This window comes from Cololabis saira, chromosome 7 (genome assembly GCF_033807715.1).
Source record: "Cololabis saira isolate AMF1-May2022 chromosome 7, fColSai1.1, whole genome shotgun sequence".
Lineage (NCBI taxonomy): Eukaryota > Metazoa > Chordata > Actinopteri > Beloniformes > Belonidae > Cololabis > Cololabis saira.
In genome coordinates, this window is record NC_084593.1 from 11,514,205 (window position 1) to 11,537,342 (window position 23,138).

General features: G+C 44.9%; 1 protein-coding gene across 4 annotated transcripts; it reads right to left on the reverse strand.

The window, feature by feature from the left end:
- Positions 1-20,753, reverse strand: canx (calnexin). 4 transcript variants are annotated; one of them, XM_061724827.1, is made up of 16 exons: positions 20,675-20,753; positions 14,961-15,200; positions 11,314-11,387; positions 11,151-11,209; positions 10,926-11,067; positions 9,179-9,260; positions 8,913-9,105; positions 7,468-7,657; positions 7,268-7,381; positions 7,029-7,185; positions 5,511-5,726; positions 4,192-4,311; positions 3,512-3,619; positions 3,171-3,276; positions 2,959-3,092; positions 1-1,739 (listed from the first exon to the last, which is right to left on the reverse strand). In XM_061724827.1, the coding sequence occupies exons 2-16, from the start codon at positions 15,195-15,197 to the stop codon at positions 1,683-1,685; spliced, it is 1,989 nt and encodes a 662-aa protein (XP_061580811.1). In that variant the 5' UTR covers positions 15,198-15,200; positions 20,675-20,753; the 3' UTR covers positions 1-1,682. The 4 variants fall into 4 exon arrangements, with proteins under 4 accessions (XP_061580811.1, XP_061580810.1, XP_061580813.1 ...); XM_061724826.1 differs by having other exon boundaries at positions 1-1,742; XM_061724829.1 differs by lacking the exon at positions 3,512-3,619.
- Between the last annotated feature and the right edge of the window lie 2,385 nt (positions 20,754-23,138).

Below are 23,138 nucleotides of genomic sequence, written 5' to 3' on the forward strand. Positions count from 1 at the left end.
TCGGTTCCATTTGGTCTTTTTTTTTATTCACCAAAACCAGCGCCGACTCTGCTCTCACACACACGCACACAAACGGCATCACAGTATTTCGCTCGGATCATTGAAACGTAACAGAAAAAAAACAGCCAATCACAGCAGAGCGGTGGGCGGAGCCAGTTCCGTGACTCACGCCGTAAAAACGCTGAGTCGTCAGATCTGACGGTGACGCAGCAAAACAAACACGTTAGACTCGGAGAAGCAGGAGAATGAGGTGTTTCTGGTGAGAAATGAACTTTATTTGCCAGTTTTAAACAGAGTTGTACGATTCCACGTTTATGTTACTGATTTGTCCGTTTTTATCAAAAGTAAAATGTATTTCAGTTTTTAACGCGAACCCCGTCACATGACGGGAGCTCGGAGGTGGCGGGGGGCGTGGCTTGTCCCGGTCACGTGACTCCCGGTGACGTCGATTTGAGCTTTGAAGCCTTTTTAACGAGTTTGACTCCTGCTGGAGTTTCAATAAATAATCAATTCTCCTGGAAACCAGAAACAGGCGCCCTCTCCCAACGCCGGGCGGGGCTACCTGGCGAGCTCGAGAAGAGACGGTGGACAGAGCAGAGATGATTACTGACGGGGGGTTCCAGCCGGAGGCGGGCTCTGATTGGTGCAGAGCTCTGACGCTGCCCACACCGGCTCCTGTTTTAGTGTTGGCGAGCGAGGGGCCGGCGCGGCGGGCCGCGGTCGGACTGGGCGGAGCTCTGGAGCCGCCCCAGGGTCGTCTGGTGAAGCGGAGGTGGAGCAGGCGGCAGGAAGACTGTTACTATAACGACGGCGAGACGGCGGGCGCGGCTGACGCGATTCTCTACGCAGACGACGCTCCGCTCTTCAACAAAAACTGGAAAAACTAAAAACTGAATTCAGACTCCACGAATCGCCACAGACGTCGGAGGACTGGGCCTGCTGCCGTTCACCGGGTCAGAACCGACAACTAACCCCACAAACCTCAGATTCAGACGCACTAAAATTCAGACTTAAAACTCTATAAACTTCTATAAACTCGTACTTTACTTCTATAAACTCAGATTTACAATGTCTGAAACCGCAGAGTCGGCAGCAAACGCTTCAGAACAAACAAAAACAGAAAGACGAGGGGAAGGAGGTCGGAGTGTTCCCGGTTCATCCCTCGGATGCTCCCGGCGCCCTGGCGGACGGCGCGCTACATACGGGTCACTTCAGGCAGCTAGACGTTAGAAACGGTTAGTAGTTAGTTATCGGTTCGGAGGTTAGACATTTCAAACTTCCCGTGTTCGGAAACCCGTTCGTGGACAGTCCGTTCACCTCCACCTGCGGCGAAGATCTGACGCTGGCTGCTGGTTGGTGGAGGCAGCCAGGGGGCGGAGCTTCAGCAGACAGGTCGCTCGGGTGGAGTTTAGGAATGGTGCAGGAAGTTTTAGTGAATCTCAGTTAATCTCTTAAAAAGAACAAAAATGCTTTCAGTCAGTCACACAAACGCAGTCCGGAATCATCTTCTTCATCATCATCATCATCAGGTGGGAGGGTCCTCGTGGACGTCGATTGATTTCCTGTCACTGCTTCCACTGGTTCCATTCAGGCTTCGTCGCCTCAGAGCAGAGGAGTCGAGGAAGAGGAGGAGGAGGAAGGGGAGGAGGGGCGTAGAGGTCAGGGACGTGGACTCGGGGACATCATTCCTTCCTCACTCTCCTGCTCCTGGGGGACCGCCGGAGAACCTCCTCCTCCAGCTTCTGGGGGGAGAAGACGAGAGCCGGTGACACAGACGACAAGACTGACCCTAAAACAACTAAACAAAGATGGTTCCTAAAACCACATCATCCAGGACGATTGGAGAACCCTGGTGGATCCTGGAGAACACTGGAGATCACTAAAGATCCCCAGAGAACCCTGGGGAACTCTGGTGGATCCCTAGAGATCACTAAAGATCCCCAGAGAACCCTGGGGATCCCTAGATCAGTGGTCCCCAACCTTTTCTGTACCGCGGTTTAATGTCTAACAATATTTTCACAGCCCAATCTAAAAGGTGTAGCTGATAAAAACTAAATAAAAATGACAAGATCAGCATTAAAAACTGTGATATTTACTCTATAGTAATAACAATAATAATAATAATGAAACATTTTCGAAAAAATAAAATAATGGAAATTGTAAAATGACCTTTAATATGAGTATTTCTATAAATGAGTTCTTATGTTTGTTTTCTCATTAACGTTATTTAAAGCCAGGCTTTTATTTTATTTGTTATATATTAATGAGACCGATATTTAGTGCTTTTATTATGAAGGCGTCTCGCCGCGACCTCGTAAACATCCGGCGCTTCGGACTTTAACGGTAAAAGTTTAACAGCAGTAGAAAGTTTGTCTGAAAGACTAAACGAGTGTCGGGAATGCTAAAGTGGAGCCTAACTGACACAAAAAGCACCTTCTGATAAGGATTTGTTTTCTTTGCAAATTTTATTCCGTAATTTTGTCCAGCTTGAGTTTGGTTGCAGTGGTTATTCATGTATTGTGGTTAACAGTAGCTTTATTAATGACAGAGGGAGCAGCTGTGTCAGTCTGTATTTAAGTTAAATGAAACTTATATGAATGTAGAAAGACTAACTCTATTTTATTTTATTCCTTTATAGCTCTTATGGTGTGTTTGCAGTGTATTTACTGTATATCCAAAGAATAAAAACATTGTGAACCATCAGTTTCAGAGTCAACCATCATCAGTCGGGGATACAGAAATATTTTTTTCTTTCTGTGCGCCCGGTAGCAAATGACCCACGGCCCGGTACCGGGCCAAGGCCCGGGGGTTGGAAGAGGGTTGCACTAGAGAACACTTGAGATCCCTGGGGATTCTCAGAGATTCCTAGAGAGCCCTGGGAATCCCCTGGAGAACCACTGTCTTTCATCTTCGAGCGTCAGATTCTTGATTCGTGACACCAACGGGTGAGTAACTCACCTCGTCTCCTGAGGCCCCCTTCTCGTCTTCCTTCTCGTCGTCCTTGTCTCCGTCTCCCTCCTCCTCCTCCTCTTCTTCTCCGTCCTCCTCTCCTTCAGCAGGACCGTCCTCTCCGTCGCTCTTTTCTCCGCCGGCTGAAACAGAAACCAGACGATTACAGAGGGCAGGAGTCTGACGGAGCTCCGGTTCTCGGGGCGGCGAGCGGCAAGCACCTGGACTGCTCTTCTTCTTCTCCTCTTCCTCCTCCTCTTCCTCCTTCACGTCGGGCTGAGGTTCATCCGTCTTCTTGTACTCCGCCGGAGACGCCGCCGCCGTCTTCTGCAGGACAAAACACCACAGAGGTTCAGTCTGGGTCCCCGAGACCTCAGAGATCCTCTCACTCACTACCAGCCGAGGTTCTGGTTCAGGACCCGGGAGGCCCCTGAACCAGAACCGGCCCGTGATGGACCCACGACGACGTCACGACCACCACAGAGCTACGCTAGCCCACCACAGAGCTACGCTAGCCCACCACACACACGAGAACACCACGTGAAGCTATGCTAGCAGTCACCGGGCCGGGGGCGGGGCCAGAGGCGCGGCGGGTCGGGGGTCCGGCTTCGTTATAATCTCCCTGTAAGCTGGAGAGACTCATCTGACCCTGAGCTGGTTGAGATCGTCGCTGCGGACAGTTACAACATACATAAATAAAAATGCAACAAAAACTTTCACGATAACTTATCTGATTAATAGGGGTGTAACAATATATCGTGCCACGAAATTTCTCGATACAAAAACGTCACAATACGTGTCGTGGAGGTGACAAAGTGTATCGCGATATTGGCAATATCGTGTATCGTACTGTATCGTGAGATTAGTGTATCGTTACACCCCTACTGATTAATATCCAGTTTCAAGATTCTTTATCGTCATTGTTCATATTTCGGAACAACGAAGTTACAGCTGCTTCATCGCAGGTGCTGGACATAAAGTGCAAGATAAGTAAAGAAAAAACTAAACAAATATAATTGTTCAAGTGCACAAGGAGTCTTCATGAGCCGAACTGGTCGTGGTGTTCCACAGGGTTCTGAACTCGGCCCGATACCGTTCTCTATACGAGCTTCTATTAGCTTCCAGGAGCAAACAGAAGGCATTAAAGTACAACATGTAATTTCTATGGAGACGACCCACACGGGCAAGTGTGTGTGTGTGTGTGTGTGTGTGTGTGTGTGTGTGTGTGTGTGCGTGCGTTACCTTGCCAGTGCAGCAGAAGACGACGATGAGCACGAGCGGCAGCGCTACTGTCAGGACATACACGACCCAGAGCCACGGACGCTCCTCCGCAGCGTTGAGCATCTGAGCAGCCAGACCGGGCTGCAACGAGAGACATTCATGAGCCCAGAACTCTTCCCGGAACTGTTGGGCCCCCCAGGAACCAGCGAGGCCTTAAACATCGCTATGATCAACCATCATCACGTAACCCGAGGCTCGTAAACATAGCATAGTAAACGTAGCAGCACAAATTGCTGCGTTACACGGAGCTGAAAACCTCTCTCTGGAAGCTTTTTTTCTACAACTCGCTCTTGATGATGTCACAGAGAGCAGATCTCCTTATATGGTCATACTGTCTAAACTGAGTTAGGAGTTTTCTGCAGGCTTGTGTTCAAAAAGTCAATTCTCATATTAATTCCTAAAAATCAATTCGTATGTCCAAAGATCGATTTGTTTTTCATCATTACATTACAACATTTGGTATTTTTTTGTTTATCCCCAAAAAAGGAATGTTTTGTTGGACACAAGAACAACTGGTGCCATGTTTTTGCCTTTAAATATGTTTAAAAAGGTATGAAAACATTAAAGTTTTCAGTTATAATTACATAAATTGTCTGTATTTCATTACTTTATATACTGTCTTGGGGTTACATTTGCATCAAATGCTAAAAACCAAATTAAAAACTGAAATAGACCAAAAATGGAAAAAATTAAAACCAGAATCTGGGAAAAAAAATAAAACCAGAATCTGGTCAAAAATAAAACCGTCTCTGTTTGCTGCTCTGGATCTGTTTGATAATTCTGCCCCACAATGTTTCTGAAAGCAGTGATATCAGCATTCTGGGAGCTGATTGGTCCTTACAGCATCATTAGCTGCCAATAATTGCTGTTGAATCTCAATATAATACTAGTATTAATATGTTGCATAACTATAGTCATATAATTCATTCAACAGCTCAAAAAACAGTTTTAATAACTAACTAACCCAAATCCATATCGGAATCGAATCAAATCTTGATAATCGATTCTGATTCTTAAGATTCAGAATCGATTATCAAGATTTGATTCGATTCCGATCTTGACATTTGAATCAAAAAACAGAAAACCAGCCGTGGTTTTCTGCTCCTTTGGATCAAATCCTCGTCCTCTGGAAGCTTTTTTTCTACAACTCGCACTTGATGATGTCACAGAGAGCAGATCTCCTTATATGGTCATACCGTCTAAACTGAGTTATGGAGTTTCCTGCTCCTCTGGAGGTTCCAGGACGACGACCCTGGGGCCCTGCGTGAACCCGGACTCACCTCGGCGGCGCCCTCCGCGGCCTTCTTCAGCCCCCAGCCGTCGGTGGCCCAGCGCTCAGCCGTGTTGCGGTCGTTGGTGATGAAGAAGTTGTCAAAGAAGATGTCGGAGGTCATGGACCAGAGCTCCAGCCCCACGGCGCCGAAGGGGATCATCTTGAACGGCTGCAGGTCCTCGAAGAACGCCGGGTTGGCGATCTTCCTGGGCTTCCAGATGCCCTGGAACCAGAGAGTTGAGTCAGCACTAGAGATACACCGATCGATCGGCAACCGATCGGTATCGGCTGATAATGCTCTGATCGGTTTTGATCAGAGATCGGAAAATAGTTCAAAGCGGCCGATTTGATGACGTTTACAACAACAAACCGCCAAGTTTTACAATGTCCAAAAAGTACAACAAATTTGCAGTTTGCAAGGTGTTCAAAGGAAATACCCCGAAGAGGAATGTTATTAAAAAATTTCAACACAACGAAGCTGATAAGACATTTGAAAGTTTCTCACACAAAAGGAGTATATTGAGTTGCCAAAGTTGGCTGCCTTTAAGGCAGAGAAAGAAAAGGAGCAACGGCGCTAACTCAGCTGAACGTAACAGAGAACTATAAAGGACAGCAAGAAAAATAAGAACTATATCGTAAGGTAATGGATTCATAAGCCTTGATCATCAGCTGCTTTCGGGTTTAAACACATCGTTAGCTGCTTGGATCCCGGTACGCGCTGCAGAGTCGTTAATATTTTACTGATGAATGTCTGAGTTTTACTAGACTATATACAGTCACATCCAAACCCTCACGCAGGACGACAGTCGTGTCAGTCGCTTCACGAGTGACATTTGGAGTTCTAGTGTGAAGAGTTTTGCTTCACTCACATGAGTTTCTTCACACGCGGCAAATGCTATTGCTAAAGCTTTTACAAAGCTTAATAATTACATAATTAATTTTAAGATTTAATTCCTTTTTCCACAGAAAAACTAAGGTTTATAGTTTACAACTTGTATCAACTTTTAGAGAGTGACATGTCTGTGTTGGTGCACTTGTTGTGTTGTACACATTTATTATTATACTCTAGAGCACAGGTGTCAAACTGAATCCCAGAGGGCCGGTATCCTGCATGTTTTAGATGTTTCACTGCTTTAACACACCTGATTCTAATTAATCATCGTCACCAGCTTGTCATCAAAGTCTGGATAGTTCTGTTGATGACAGTCACTTGTATCATGGTGCAATGAAGCAGGGAAACATCTAAAACCTGCAGGGACACCGGCCCACGAGGACTGGAGTCCGACACCCCTGGACTAGAGGGTGAAATATTGCCTCAGCCTGAAATAAAAAAAGACAATTCATGATACTTTCTCATATCCTAATAATATGATGTCAGTGTTGTACATGAGACAACAATATTGAAGAACTTGGATGGATTTCAATAGCTCTCATGCTATCGGGATCGGCAGATACTGCTTTTGGAGATCAGTGATTGGTGCATCTCTAGTGGAGACCGGGTCCAGGACCTGGTCCAGGGACTCACCTGGTAGTTGGGGTTGTCGATCATGGGGGGCTTCCACTTGCCCCTGTAGTTGGGGTTGTCCACCATGGGCCGGGTCCAGGCGCCGCAGCCGGGGGCCGTCTCGCAGGCCGGGTTGGGGACCTGGGGGGCCTCCCACTCGCCGTCCATGTCCTCGTCCCTGCGGGACAGAGACGGAGGTCAGAACGGGACCTGGGGGGGGGGGGGGGGGGTCGTGAGGCGGCGTTGCCACGGTTACCCACCAGTCCTCAGGCTTGACGGCGTCCGGGTCTCCGATGTACTCGGGCTCGTCGTCCAGCCAGCCGTCTGGTTTCACGGCGTCCTGGTCCGCGACCTGAGCCGGGGCGTCCTCGTCCCTGCGGGTAGGGGGGAGCGTCACTAACCCGTAACCAAGGCAACCAGGCACCCGTAACCACGGCAACCAGACGTCAGCGGTACTCACCAGTCCTCGGGCTTGGCGGCGTCTGGGTCCTGGATCTTGGGTCTCTCGTCCCAGTCGTCGGGCTTGCTGTCGTCGGGGTCCTCGATCTCGGCGGGCGGGTTGACGGGCGGTGTCATGTCCGTCAGCAGGCTGCCGCTGTTCACCAGAGTCTGGTCCACCAGAACCTCGAAGGTGTTGTCGGGGTTCAGCACTGGGGGGGAGGGAGGGGTCAGAACCAGGTCAGAACCAGGTCTGAGTGGGAGGTCTGGGTCTGGTCTGGTCTTAATACTCTGGGTCTAGGTGGTCTGGACTACAGGTTTAGAGAGAGTGTGTGTGTGTGTGTGTGTGTGTGTGTGTGTGTGTGTGTGTGTGTGTGTCTCTACTAGGGCTGAATGATTAATTGCATTTGCGATAATATCGCAATGTGATAAAACGAGATTTTCTAACCGCAAAGGCTGCGATTTGACCTGTTGATCTCTCACGTGATCTGGTCACGTAATGTGCGAGTGAGCAGAGCGGTGCCACGTAACCATGGCCTCAGCGTCGGCCAGGCGGGGATTTATAAATATATGGGCTTTATAAATTTATTAAATATATGAGCGCGGAGTCGGCATGGCGAGGAGCACGAGCCGGGCGCGCGCCGGCGGACAGTAAAGCCTGAATTATGGTTCTGCGTTAAATCGACGCAGAGCCTACGGCGTAGGCTCTGCGTTGGTGTAATGCGGAACCATAAATCAGCCTTGAGTCGCGCTGTGAGCCTGAACCTCCAGCTCGTCAGCTCATCAGGAGGTTAAAGGGGAGTGGCAGCCTAGTGGTTACAGAGGAGGGCTGGAGTCTGGAGGTTCAAGCCCCTGGATTGCAACCAAAGTCAACCACCTTTTAACCCTTACTGCTCCCTGGGCGCCGTGCCATTGCATGGCAGACCACTGCTACTAGTTCAACTAGAAAATGGGTTAAATGCAGAGAAAGAATTTCCCCATTGTGGGAGTACTAGGGGAATCTTTCTTTCTTCAGCTCATCAGGAGGTTAAAGAGCGGGGCTGCCAGTTGTTCATTGCTGGTTCGTTTTGTTAACTCTGAGCTTTGTTGGTTTGTTTGTTAGTTTGCTAGTGTTTTTTTATTCCCTGTGATTTTTGAATTATTTGTTTTTCTATTAAACTACGCCTCGTTTTGGCTAAAGTTTAACCTGGTTTGGTGTTGTGCGATTGGGTTCAGAGAACGACCCATAACACTCCTGTGTACAGACGTGTGTAGACGTGTTGTAATCTGTAATCTATTGTTGTAATCTGTGCTTTAAATAAATCTTACATTGTTTATTATAAAACAGACTGATTTATTGCTTGTGTAGTTGAAAAATACATGAGAACAGGACCCTTGAAAAAATAATGGCATATTAAATCCCAATTACAGGTGTCTGTTTCCTACCCAGTGTGTACGTGTGTGTGTGTGTGTGTGTGTGTATCCTACCCAGTGTGTACAGATGTGTCTTCTTGTCGGTGTAATATCCCCGCAGGTCGGCGTCGGGCTTCTTGGCGTGTTTCTCCTCAACCTCTCCGGTCTTGGGGTTCCGGTGCCGGAAGATGAAGTGCAGCTTGTAGTCTTCGCCGCACTTGTCTGGTCCGAACATGATGGTGTAGGGCGTCTTGTCCACAAACTCCTCCTGCAAGAGAGACACCAGAGTTCTGGTACCACGGCCCGGCTGGGGCGCGACCCCCGACCCCCACGGTACCCACCAGGCTCAGCTCTGGCGTCTGGGACAGCAGCTTCACGTAGGCGCCGCCGCAGTCGATGCCGGACTGGAAGTTCACCTCGTACCTGCGCAGACAAGAACCGGGTCAGAACTAGGGCTGCAACGATTCATCGACGTCGACAAAAATCGATAATCAAAATTGCCGACAATGAATTCCATTGTCGACAGTTGTCGCCAGACGTGTTTCTCCAACGGAGTGAGGCGTCTCACTTCAATACAATCTCTGCTGAGAGTCGCGTATGCATGATAGCGTCTCAGCAGCTGCCCGTAATAAAACTTCAAAAGTTTGGGAGCATTTTAGCCTCGATACGGCGAATAAAGAGATGACTTGCAAGGTTTGCAAAGCCGACTTTGCTTTTCACGGGTGCACGTCGCTAATGCATTTGAAGAGAAAGCACGTTGAGTGTTGAACGAAACGGACTCGCCTTGGTAAGACATTAAGCCTATTTTCATTTGTTAAATTAATTTGTTTCATTCGTTAACTTTGTTTATTTCATGTTATTTATTAGTATTATTTGAGCCACTCACAGCCTACTCTCGTTGCTTTAACCTCAATCATAATTGATGCTGCGCGAAAGGCGAAAAATCATGCGATGACAATGATGGATTTGCATTTAACTTTCAGTCAGGTGCATCCATCAAGCTACACAATTATCATGTTATTAACATTAAATCAGATTTGTCTGGACATTTCTCTTGCGGGACGGGAGAAGACACTAAATCAATGCATCTCTATTATTGTGCACCGTGCAGGCATGAATTCTCAGAGTTTTGCGGATGCGGGCGGGAGCAGGATGAAGGAAACAGTCCCGCTATAGCAGGGCTCTAGTGCCATTTTTCTTGTGTTTATTATCATTTGACACATAATTAAAGCAACCTCATACTAAATTTAAAAAAAATTATCCGATTAGTCGACTAATCGTTTCAATAGTCGGTGACAAGTAGACTATTAAAATAGTCGTTAGTTGCAGCCCTATTCAGAACTAGGCCTGTGTTGAGAAAAAAAATCGACTTTCCGATTGTAAATCGATTCCCATATTCATTCCTAAAAATCAATTCGTATGTCTAGAGATCGATTTTTTTATCATAATTACAACTTTTGGTATTTTTTTGTTTGTTCCCAAAAAAGGAATGTTTTGTTGGACACAAGAATAATTGGTACCATGTTTTTGCCTTTAAATATGTTTAAAGGTATGAAAACATTAAAGTTTTCAGTTATAATTGCATTACTTTATATACTGTCTTGGGGTTACATTTGCATAATATGCTAAAAACCGAATTCTCAAAAATGTAAAACTGAAATAGAACAAAAATTGATTAAAATTTAAAATACTGTTAAATACTATTAAAATGGAATGTGGGAAAAAATAAACCGATTTCATCCGTCTCTGTTTCCTCCCTGGATCTGTTTGGTAATTCTGACCCACGATGTTTCTGAAAGCAGTTCTATCAGCATTCTGGGAGCTGATTGGTCCTTACAGCATCATTAGCTGCAATACTTGCTGTTGAATCTCAATATAATACTAGTATTAATATGTTGCAGAACTACAGTCATGTAATTCATGCAACAGCTCAAAAAACTGTTTTAATAACACTAACCCAAATCAATATCAGAATCGAATCAAATCTTGATAATCGATTCTGAATCTTAAGAATCAAATTAATTCTTGACATTTAATCAATACCAAGCCGTAGTCAGAACCGCCCCGACCCGCCGCGTGGACACTTACTGCACGATGAGCGGGCCGGACTCGAAGGTGAACGGTCGCAGCAGCTGGGCCGAGATGGCGTGGTGCTTGGCCCGGGACTTCAGAACCAGGCCCTTGTCTCCGGGCAGCTTGCTGTCCCGCATCTCCTCCACGGACCACTTCCCTGGGGGGGGACACGGGTCAGAACCAGAACCACGGCACCAGGTGACCGGTTCTGGGGAGGGCGGGCCGGGCCGCCGGACCTACCGTCGTACTTGGCGATGTCCTCGTCCGTGTCCTCCTTCTTGGCGCTGGACAGAACCCACCTGGACAAAGACAACCGGTCTCAGTACCAGAACCACGGGGTTCTGGTACTGAGACCATCCGGGTCAGAACCCTGAACGTTCTGGTTCTGATTGTTGTTCCTCACCCGTCCAGAGTCCCGCGGTCAAAGGACTCGGCGAAGAAGTGCTCCCCCATCGGCTCCGGGGCCTTGTAGGTCACCTGGAGGTCAGAGACACAGGGGAGCGGGTTACCACGACGACGGAGGGATTAACCCTGCTGGAAGTACTACAGTAGATCAGCAGGTCAGTAGGTCAGTAGGTCAGTAGATCATAGGGGTGTAACAATATATCAGAATATATTTATAAAATAATGAACCCTGAATTACCAAAATAACCTTCTTAACAAAAATAAATCTCCTCTTACACTTATAAGGTGATCATGAATCAATCTTTTTTATGATGTAAAATTGTATGTATTTATTTAATTTTATTTATTTATTTAATTTTAGTTGTTAAATTTCTGGAAAAGAAAAAAGTCAAATCATACATGAGAGAAACTATTCGGTTTGTGGCAAAATATTTGTACTTGTATGAAACTGAAGATGCATAATGCAAACCTGACATTTACTTTTAGTTCAGTTTGTGGAAAATGGTTGGCCTGGCTTTCTCTTTAAAACTTAAACAGTTATAAAGCATTACAAACTGGAACAATGGGGCAAATGCAAAGCATTGTTTTGTATTTTGTGTCTTTCAAATAAAAGACAATTTTTTCCAGTCATATGTTCCTCATTCAAGGTTGTTAAAAAATACTGCTATTAGGGCTTTAATTGCACGATGATTGTACGATTAATTGCATTTGCGATAATATCGCAATGTGATAAAACGAGATTTTCTAACCGCAAAGGCTGCGATTTGACCAGTCACGTGATCTGGTCACGTTGCCGGCAGAGAAAAAAAGTCAACAGTGCTGCGTGTCCGCCTGTAACCTACTGTATCTACCGTGGCCTCAGGGTTGGGGCTCGGCAAGGCAGGGCTTTATAAATATATGGGCTTTATAAATGTATTAAATATATGAACGCGGAGTCGGCGAGGAGCTGCGCGCGGCGCCGAGCACGAGCCGGGCGGACAGTTGCGCTGTGAAGCCTGATTTATGGTCCTGCGTTAAATCGACGCAGAGCTTACGCCGTAGGTTACGCGGCGACGCGCTCCGTACGATGCGCGTACCGCGTACCTTACGGCGTAGGCTCTGCGTTGGTGTAACGCGGAACCATAAATCAGCCTTAAACCAGCTGCAGCCCTTTCAGCTCATCAGGAGAAGTTAAAGAGCGGCTGTGAGTTGTTAATTGCTGGTTTGTTTTGTTAAGCTTTATTGGTTTGTTTGTTAGTTTGCTGGTGTTTTTTTTTCTCTCTGTGATTTTTGAGTTATTTATGAAGAAGTTCTGATGTCCCTTATGTCATTTCATCAATGAATGTGGTTTTACTGCTATTTCAACATTTAGAGTCATCACCAGAAAAATAACACCAGAAAAATGTGACAATTTTCACCTGTTTCAAGTAAATTTTCACCTGAAATAAGTAGGAAAATCTGCCAGTGGGACAAGATTTATCTTCTTATTACAAGCAAAAAAAAATTTTGTTCCACTGGCAGATTTTTCTACTTATTTTAAGTGAAAATCTACTTGAAACAGGGGAAAATTGTTGTTTTTTTCCAGTGATGAGTCTTGTTTTAAGTGTAATGAGATTTTCTTTCACTAAAATGAGACATTTTAACTAGAAATAAGACAAATATTCTCGTTAAGATTTTGAGTTTTTGCAGTGATCCATTTGACTTATCCTGTGAAGGACAGAGTCATATTGATAAGTTCAGAAAACAGTTTTTTATTGTTGTGTTTTGATGTATTTGATGTAAGCCCAGTGGATATTTAAAGCTTACAGAAGGCTGCATTTAACTGCTGCTATGCCATTCCTGCAGTATTTCTGCAGGTCAGTGCTATTATTTGTTATATATTTTATTATTTGTAATCAGCACAAATTATCTGTCCCCATATGATAAAATCCACCATCCCCCCTGATTTTTTTTTCGAGTACTGCCTGTGAGGAAGGTTTTTTGTTCCCTGTGGGAGTTTTTCTGTGTTTTTCTATTAAACTACGCCTCGTTTTGGCTAAAGTTTAACCCGGTTTGGGTTCAGAGAGAACGACCCATGTGTAGACGTGTTAAAGAGGTAAAGGCACAAATTTGTTTTCTTTATTGTTGTAATCTGTGCTTTAAATAAATCTGGCATTGTTTATTATAAAACAGACTGATTTATTGCTTGTGTAGTTGAAAAATACATGAGAACAGGACCTTGAAAAAAATAATCGCATATTAAATCGCAATCGCAATATTGAGGAAAAAAATAGCAATTAGATTTTCAAAAATCGTTCAGCCCTAACTGCTATAATATCGTATCGTTATCGTGAGATTAGTGTATCGTTAACCCCCTAGTAGGTCAACAGGTCGGTAGATCAACAGGTCGGTAGATCAGCAGGTCGGCAGATCAGCAGGTCGGTAGATCAGCAGGTCAACAGGTCGGTAGATCGGCAGATCAGCAGGTCGGTAGATCAGCAGGTCAACAGGTCGGTAGATCGGCAGATCAGCATGTCAACAGATCAGTAGATCAGCAGGTCGATAGATCAGCATGTCAACAGGTCGGCAGATCAGCAGGTCAACAGATCAGTAGATCAGCAGGTCAGTAGATCAGCAGGTCGGTAGATTAGCAGATCAGCAGGTCAACAGGTCGGTAGATCGGCAGATCAGCAGGTCAACAGATCAGTAGATCAGCAGGTCGATAGATCAGCAGGTCAACAGGTCGGTAGATCAGCAGGTCGGCAGATCAGCAGGTCAACAGGTCAGTAGATCAGCAGGTCGGTAGATTAGCAGATCAGCAGGTCAACAGGTCGGTAGATCGGCAGATCAGCATGTCAACAGGTCAGTAGATCAGCAGGCCGGTAGATCAACAGGTCGGTAGATCGGCAGATCAGCAGGTCGGTAGATCGGCAGATCAGCATGTCAACAGGTCGGTAGATCGGCAGATCAGCAGGTCAACAGGTCGGCAGATCGGCAGATCAGCAGGTCAACAGGTCGGTAGATCGGCAGATCAGCAGGTCAACAGGTCGGTAGATCGGCAGATCAGCAGGTCAACAGGTCGGTAGATCGGCAGATCAGCAGGTCAACAGGTCGGCAGATCGGCAGATCAGCAGGTCAACAGGTCGGTAGATCGGCAGATCAGCAGGTCGGTAGATCGGCAGATCAGCAGGTCAACAGGTCGGTAGATCGGCAGATCAGCAGGTCAACAGGTCGGCAGATCGGCAGATCAGCAGGTCAACAGGTCGGTAGATCGGCAGATCAGCATGTCAACAGATCAGTAGATCAGCAGGTCGATAGATCAGCAGGTCAACAGGTCGATAGATCAGCAGGTCAACAGATCAGTAGATCAGCAGGTCGATAGATCAGCAGGTCAACAGGTCGATAGATCAGCAGGTCAACAGGTCGGTAGATCGGCAGATCAGCATGTCAACAGGTCGATAGATCAGCAGGTCAACAGATCAGTAGATCAGCAGGCCGGTAGATCAGCAGGTCAACAGGTCGGTAGTTCAGCAGGTCGGTAGATCAGCATGTCGGTAAATCAGTAGATCAGCTCAGTGGTTCGTTATCTAAACGACCTCCTGAGACAAATGCATCTTGGGAAACCGTGCAGACTTCTCCTCCCCCCCGACCCAGAAGAACCAGGTCGACTCAACAGGCTCCTCCTACCTTGGGTACGGGCGGGGTCTTGGGTGTGGGCGGGGCCTCGTCGTCCTGCACGTCTCCGTCCAGGTCCCCGTCGTCGTCCTCCTCGGCGCCGACCATCCCCAGGTCCAGCTCGTCCTCCACGTCCATGTCCTCGTCCCCGAGCGCGTCCTCCAGCTCTCCGTGGGCCCGGCAGGCCGGGGTCTGGCCCAGGACCAGGAGGCCTGCCGCCAGCAGAAGGAACACCGCCCTCGAATGCATGATCTGTGGAGACCAGGGGGACGGGGGTCAGGTGGGGGGACGCTAGGGACCGGATAACACCGACCCGGGTCCGTATCGGTCGGGCCGTTCCTCAGATACGACCTTTCCATGAGACATGTAGCAGCAGAACCGGCCCCGGTCCCGTATGTTCTGGAGCGGGTTTCCTAACCGCCGCCCTCTAACTGTTAACCCACGTTCCCCCGGCAACATTTTTTTATATATATATATATATATATATATATATATATATATATATATATATATATATATATATATATATATATATATGTATATGAATATTTATCAAAAATGGTTATTGGTGCAAACTATGATAACTATACATTGTTTGAATTTGTTGATGTTATAAAATGTATGAATATGTATTGTTTTTATTTGTATTTAAATGTTAAAAGGAATTACTTATCTTTTTATATGCTTCCTCTTTAGGTTTGATTTAAATTTTTTGTTGTAATGTACTGTGTATTATGTGTCGAACCCCAGGAGGAATATCTGCAGTTTTGCTGGAGCTGATGAGGATCCAGATAAAACTATAAACCCCACTCATCGCCATGGAGACCAGCCAGCGCCGGCAACCTTAATCAGATCCCTGCAGGACGGCTGAGTTACTCACCACACACACACACACACACACCTCATCAGATTAACCTGCAGCAGGTCGCCACGGCAACCCAAGACGCCCCCAACCGCCACCTAGACCCCCCCCCCCCCCACTCCCACATCTGTTAGCTTAGCTTCGAGGTGTAGTTTTGAGGTGATGACTGAAGCATGCAGCTGTACTTTTATTTATTTATTATTATTATTATTAATATTTGATAGACATGTATGTCTCAAGACCACTTTTTTGTGGTCCTGGTCTTTATAACGGCCTTGTTTGAATAAATATATGAATAATATTTGCACATCGTTGTGATTGATTAAGCATCAGGTCCATTTCAGTGATGCTGATATACGTGTAATCTGATTACTTTAATGGTAAATTATGTAATTTCAATCTTTAATATCTAAAATTCAGGTTTCATCTCCAAATTCAGTCCCATTTAAATCAGTAACATTTACTATTCATGACTTTTCTGATGTGGAGGGGGGTGTTGGAGCTGGTTATTCTGCTAGAGGACTTTGGGACTAGTTAGTAGTCGTGTCAATCCTTAAAAGCACTGGAGTCAATCCTCCAATAGTGTAGAAATAGCGGTAGTGCAGTCGCCACACATATCTGATCTCAGCTGATGGATGAAAACATTTATAGTGAGTTCAACATCATCATCCACTTCTCTGTGTTATTGAGCTGCAGTTGAAAACAAGCTCATATGGAAACTAGCTGAACCAGGATGAAGCTGATGTTCTACAATCACGCAGGATCAGGACATTACTAGGTTTCTATTTGGTCTCGGTCTTGAGATGAACTAGTCCTGGTCTTGGTTCAATTCTTAATAAGAAGTACAATGACATTCAGGAGGTGGATTTAGGGGTTTAACTCCTTCGGACGCCTCTAAACCTCATTCAGGGAACAATAACTTTCACCAGCTTTTTTTAATTTTCCAGATTTTGACGTTTTAATGGCCGAATGATTTGATTTCTCAGGTCTGAATCTTTCCGCCAGGTTTTCCCTCCCACGGAGCAGCAGCTCTTCCTGCCGTCTGCGGAGTAATGAGATTTAACGGTGGCCTCTGATTGGCCGAGAGGACGTAGCTTAATCTTAATCAGCTGAATGAAACCAGGCTGTTATCCTTCCGGTCGGGCGACGCCACGGCGGCAGGTTGCTCTTAATCACATATCAGAGCTGGGGCACCTGACGGAGACGCCAGACGGAGATGCCTGATGGAGACGGAGACGCCTGACGGAGCTCCGAGGGAACTGAGCGAGTTTTCGTACAATAACGTGTTGAAGCCAGACGCCAGTTTCTGGGCGTGGCAACCTCAAGCCACGCCCAAAAACCTGACGGGTGGGAAACTGGTTCTGGTAGGAAGGAATCTGGACAGGTGAAGTTCCTGCAGCACCCACAGGTCCCTCCACGCGTCCGTTGCTCAACGCCGGGGTCGCTCAGACGTCAGTTAAACGGTTGAAGCGGCCCGTTGGGAGAACCGGACCGACCAGTTCCTCTGACACGAGCAGATGCTTCCGTGTGAACGCCAGTCACCTCACTCCTCTGAAACTGGTGATAATACCCCATTTGGGGGGGAAATCACAAACGATAATATATTTGGAGTCAAAATTCCTTACCGGTTTGATACTCTACTATATAATATGGGTGACATCCAATTTGAAGGGTGGAATAACAAAGATAAGAAACTGCTACAGATACTGCTTGCAGCGAGCAAAAAAGCTGTTACAAGGAGGTGGTTAAAAACTGAATCCCCCACTATAGATGAATGGATAGGAATATATGAAATATATGTAATGGAAAAGTTGCCACTCTCTCTAAAAATCGAGAAGGAGAAATGTGATTGACTCCAGTGCTTTTAAGGATTGACTCGACTACTAACTAGTCCCAAAGATGTGGTCTAAGTACATAAAACCTATTAGGTCTGACTTTTGCTAACTTGACAAAAATAAGGAGTGGGATCAAAACGTGTTTTGTAATATGATATAATCTACAGCACGATCTTAACTCATTCTGCTTTGTGTGTAATTTTCTGTATGTAATATTTAAGATGAGAAGCTTTCCATTTAAATATTTTACAAAAAGAAAATTCTGGGAAGAGCCAGGAGGCAAATTGGACATCAGAAGTTCTACAAAATGTCATGCCAATGTTATGTTGACTTACTTGAAGTGATTTTGACGCTACGTAAATCTGCATCTGTGAAATCAAGGCTTTTCCAAATAAAAGAAAAAAAAGAAAATATAATAAGCTGATAAATCAAATCAATAATCAGGTCGGCTCATTTTTGCTTCTTTGAACACTTAAAATCTTGTTTCATGTAAAAACTCCACAGAAACCCGTTGGGACTGGCGTTCCACAGGGTTCTAGACTGGGACCCCTTTTTTAGTTCTATATAAATCATACGATACTAGTCTGTAAGGAGAGTAACGCTGGTCTCAGGAAGTTTAATTTTATTTCAACTTTTAGCAAAACATAAGTCTATTTTTCAGAAATTCGCAACCCTACGACTCAAATATGAATACTAAATGCCATTGCTGTCAATGCTAGCACCACTGTAAAGAAAACTAATCAAATTAATAATAACCAGATTATTTTTTATTTTAGCCTGTTTGTATTTATTTATGAGTTAAATTATCGTAATTATTCAATTTTTGGCTGAATAGTTGGGTTAATCTTCTCCAAAAATAAAAAATGACAAAGCTAGAAAAACTTAACCATATTAGATTCCTACTATAAACTAAAGACACCAAATTCAAAATGAATATATCATAGCAACTAAAAAAGGTGTATTTGAATACATTTTGTATCAATATTTAAAAGGTTACGCGCGAGATTAGCAGCAGAGTGGAAAATGTAATTGACATAAAACGAGGCCACGAACGAAGATGGAAACCAAGAAAGTGACTAAACTTTCCACTTTAGGTCTCACATCTGTTTGGATTCCAGTCGTTTCATCGTAAATAACTAAAATAGAAATGTTTTCTAGGAACAAATCACCGTTTACTGGACTGAGACCGACGTGGAACAGAGGTTCCTGTGTTCAGACGGATTCTCCAAATTGTTCCGATTTAGTACGTTTAGTCACACTTCTGTAGCTCTGGTCACCCTTCTCTCCGTGCGTCTCATCCTTCTCTCCGTCCGTCTCAGACCGGTCATCTTTCTCTTCGTCTGTCTCAGAGGGGTCATCCTTCTCTCCGTCCGTCTCATCCTTCTCTCCGTCCGTCTCAGACCGGTCATCCTTCTCTTCGTCCATCTCATCGTTCTCTCCGTCCGTCTCAGACCGGTCATCTTTCGCTCCGTCCATCTCAGAGGGGTCATCGTTCTCTCCGTCCATCTCATCCTTCTCTCCGTCCGTCTCAGAGGGGTCACCCTTCTCTCCGTCCGGTCACTTCTCTCCGTCCGTCTCAGACCGGTCATCCTTCTCCCCGTCCGTCTCAGAGGGGTCATCCTTCTCTCCGTCCATCTCATCCTTCTCTCCGTCTGTCTCAGACCGGTCATCCTTCTCTCCATTCATCTCATCCTTCTCTCCGTCCGTCTAAGATGGATCATCCTTCTCTCCATCCGTCTCATCCTTCTCTCCATCCGTCTCATCCTTCTCTCCGTCCGTCTCAGACCGGTCATCCTTCTCTCCGTCTCTTAAGAGGCCATCCCTCGGAGGCCGAGGTCCTCGGACCAGGACCTGTCGGTCCCCGTGTGGCCAGACCCGGTACTGCTCAGGGCTGCCCCTGGATCTGCCTGCCCACTAATCCACCAGATAATCTCAAGTCTTATCCTCCTCCTGATCAAACTACGTCTAATTATCAGCCCAATTAACCGCTCTGACGTCACCACCCAGCACTTTTAACCATCTGAACGTTTTATTATTGTTTTATTTCAGTTTTAACCCCCCTCCAGGTGGAGTCATTCATTATGGGCGTGATTACCGTGCTGTTAAGGGGTTTGGAGGGTCTCGGGTCCATTTGTTCTTTTTGTATAGTCTATCAAAAGGTGGGCAAGATAAGCTTTATGCTTCAAGCCCAGACCTTTTCGGTCAAAATAATCACAATGTTGACCAGAGAAAAACCTGTGTTATCAGAATCAAGTTTATTAAGTCAGCTTAGAAAGCCTAGAAAACTGTATGTTTGTGACTGACCAAAATAAATATTAACTAACTAACTAACTAACTGGAGAGTCCCGGGTCCACGAGAGTCCCAGGTCCAGGAGGGTCTCGGTGGTCCACGTTGGTCCGGTGTTCTGCCAATTTCTGCTGCTTTGCCTAAAAATGCTCTCTAATGGTTTTCTACCTTTTGTAGAGCTACAATTGTACTGTGTTTTACTCCCTAGCCCACTTCCCTCCCCCCTCCCAAGTGGTCCTTGTCACTTGTCAGGCCGTCATTGTAAATAAGAGTGAGTTCTTAATGACCTGCCTGCTTAAATAAAGGCCAATGGCTGAATGAATATAAAATAAAGCGATAGAATTGGGTTTTTTTCCCTCATTATCGTATAATATTCACTAAGTGTAACGCAATTCATGTCATGGGTAGTTGTATTTTGAAGGATCAAATACTCAACATCCCTTATCAATTTTACATCGTGCAAGAAAAGATGGGGCAATCAGACTTTGAAAACAGACGCAGAACCCTAAAGTATAATTTCTCTGCTGTAGCGAGGATTGGCAGCACCGGGATTAGCCTGCTAGCCTGCTAGCTCCGCGGACAGCGTGCCGTCACACCTCCCTCACAAACGCCGCAAAACCCGGCCCCGTGTGCGTGTTTTACGGCGCGTGTTAACACCGTGGGGCGGGTCACCCCCGCGAACACCCGAACCCCGGTCCGCTACGGGGGTAAAAAGTGTGATTTGCGGCGCTTTGCGACTCACCTCTAGCTCTGCGATGCGACCGCCTGGAGCTGCCGAGGAGGGTCACGTGGTGGATATGGCAGGGGAAAGCCCCGCCCCCGCCACGCCCTGATTGGTCGGCCGGTAAACGGCTCCTGTCAAATGTCAGCTGCTGATTGGCTGGCGGAGGATCCCCGTCGGACCGCCCCGCCCCCCCCGGAGCTGCACCTCGTGGACGGCGCTGATTGGCCGAGCGGCCAGCAGAGGCGAGCGCTGATTGGCTGCGGCGCGTCTGATGAGAAGGAAGCGTCGGTTGAGATTGAAACTGATTTTATTGCAAAATACCGAGGAGGAAAAATTAGAAAATCGCTTATATTATCTAAATTATCTAGCTAAAGAAGTTGCAGGTATCATATAATCAGTACTCGAGTTGTAAAAAAAAAATCAGGTCGGATGGTGGATTTTATCATATGGGGACAGATAATTTGTGCTGATTACAAATAATATAATATATTACAAATAATAGCAGTGACCAAAACACCTGCAGAAATACTGCAGGAATGACATAGCAGCAGTTAAATGCAGCCTTCTGTAAGCTTTAAATATCCACTGGGCTTACAACAAATACATCAAAACACAACAATAAAAAACAGTTTTCTGAACTTATCAATATGACTCTGTCCTTCACAGGATAAGTAAAATGGATCACTGCAAAAACTCAAAATAAGAATATTTGTCCTATTTCTAGTTAAAATGTCTCATTTTACTAAAAAAAAATCTTATTACACTTAAAACAAGACTCATCACTGGAAAAAAACAACAATTTTCACCTGTTTCAAGTAGATTTTCACTTAAAATAAGTAGAAAAATCTGCCAGTGGAACAAGATTTTTTTGCTTGTAATGAGAAGATAAATCTTGTCCCACTGGCAGATTTTTCTACTTATTTCAAGTGAAAATTTACATGAAACAGGTGAAAATTGTCAAATAAGTTATTTTTCTGGTGATGACTCTAAATGTTGAAATAGCAGTAAAACCACATTCATTGATTAAGTTTTAAAGGGGGGATGATTTTGACCGTTTTTATTTCAGGGGGGATGCCATCCCCCCTCATCCCCCCTCAACTCCAGTACTGCATATAATGATGCGTTCAGGATCCTCCTTAAGCTTCCAAGATGGACAAGTGCAAGCACTTTATTTGTTAATTGTTATGTCCCCACCTTCCATGCTCTGCTGAGGAATTTTATGTTTAAATTTATGTGTCGACTCCATGAGTCAGAAAATTGTCTAATAACTGCACTCACTAACATCAAACGGAGTGATAGAAGGTTCACATCTGGACTATGGAAACATTGGAACAGATGTTTGCATGTGTAGTGGCCACTCACGAGCAGGACACTTTTTAACTGTTTAACTGTTTAACTGTTTAACTGTTTAACTGTTTAGGTTAAAATTCACAAGAATCTAGCCGTTATTAATGATGACGATGTGTTTTCTGTTGGTGTTCTGTTACCGTTGGTAACGGGAGGTTAAAAACTGTTTAACTTAAACAGTTAAACAGTTAAACAGTTAAAGTTTAACTGTTTAACTTAAATAGTTAAACAGTTAAACAGGGTCCTGCTCGTGAGTGGCCACTACACATGTATTTTAATGTGTGACCTGTAATTTTTATGTATTTTATATGGAACCTTTTGAGTCTGTAATAAAGTATTCATTATTTTTTACATAGATACAATTAACAAATCAGTGTCTCTCTTGGTTAATGTCATTCGTTTACTGGCTAAATATAATTTACACTGTTGTAAGTGGAGAAAAATGAAGCCCTCTTTCCAATGTTTTTTAAATGATTTCAAACGTTTTTTTGTCTCTATAAAAATAAAAAAAATTAAGTCAAATAAGTCAAAAAACTATTAGCTGATATATCAAAGTATCTTTTATTTTAATCTCTTTCTGAAATGTCGATGCTATTTGCCTTAAGACGCCTTACTGTTTTTGTTATTAAGTTTATTTATGTTTTCCTTATTGTTTGTGTGTTTGTCTCTTGTTCATGATACCTCCCAAAATATGTTCTATTTTCTTATATTGTATTATATTTCCTCCACTAGCAATTTGTATAAATGTGTGTTTTTGTTTGTGAATTGTGTTCAATAAAAAAAAAAAGAGGAAAATAAAAGGATATGAGAATCAGAATCAGGTTTATTTTAAGTCAGGTCAAACAGGGAATTTGACTCGGTTATTTCTGCTCACTGTACAGTAAATAGACAAATGACAGCTCTTATTAACATATATACAATTAAAAAAAAAAGTGAAAGGTGCAGCAGTATGAGGTAGACATGGTTATTGAAAGGTGCATTGTTACAGCATATGATTGTGGTTATCATTATTATCATTACTATTGCACAGTGGGTGATTCCTCTGAGACTCAGAGCAACAGCTCGGGGGAAGAAACTGTCTCTGAGTCTGAGGTTTTGGCTACAGAGCTCTGTAGCGCCGTCCAGAGGGGAGGAG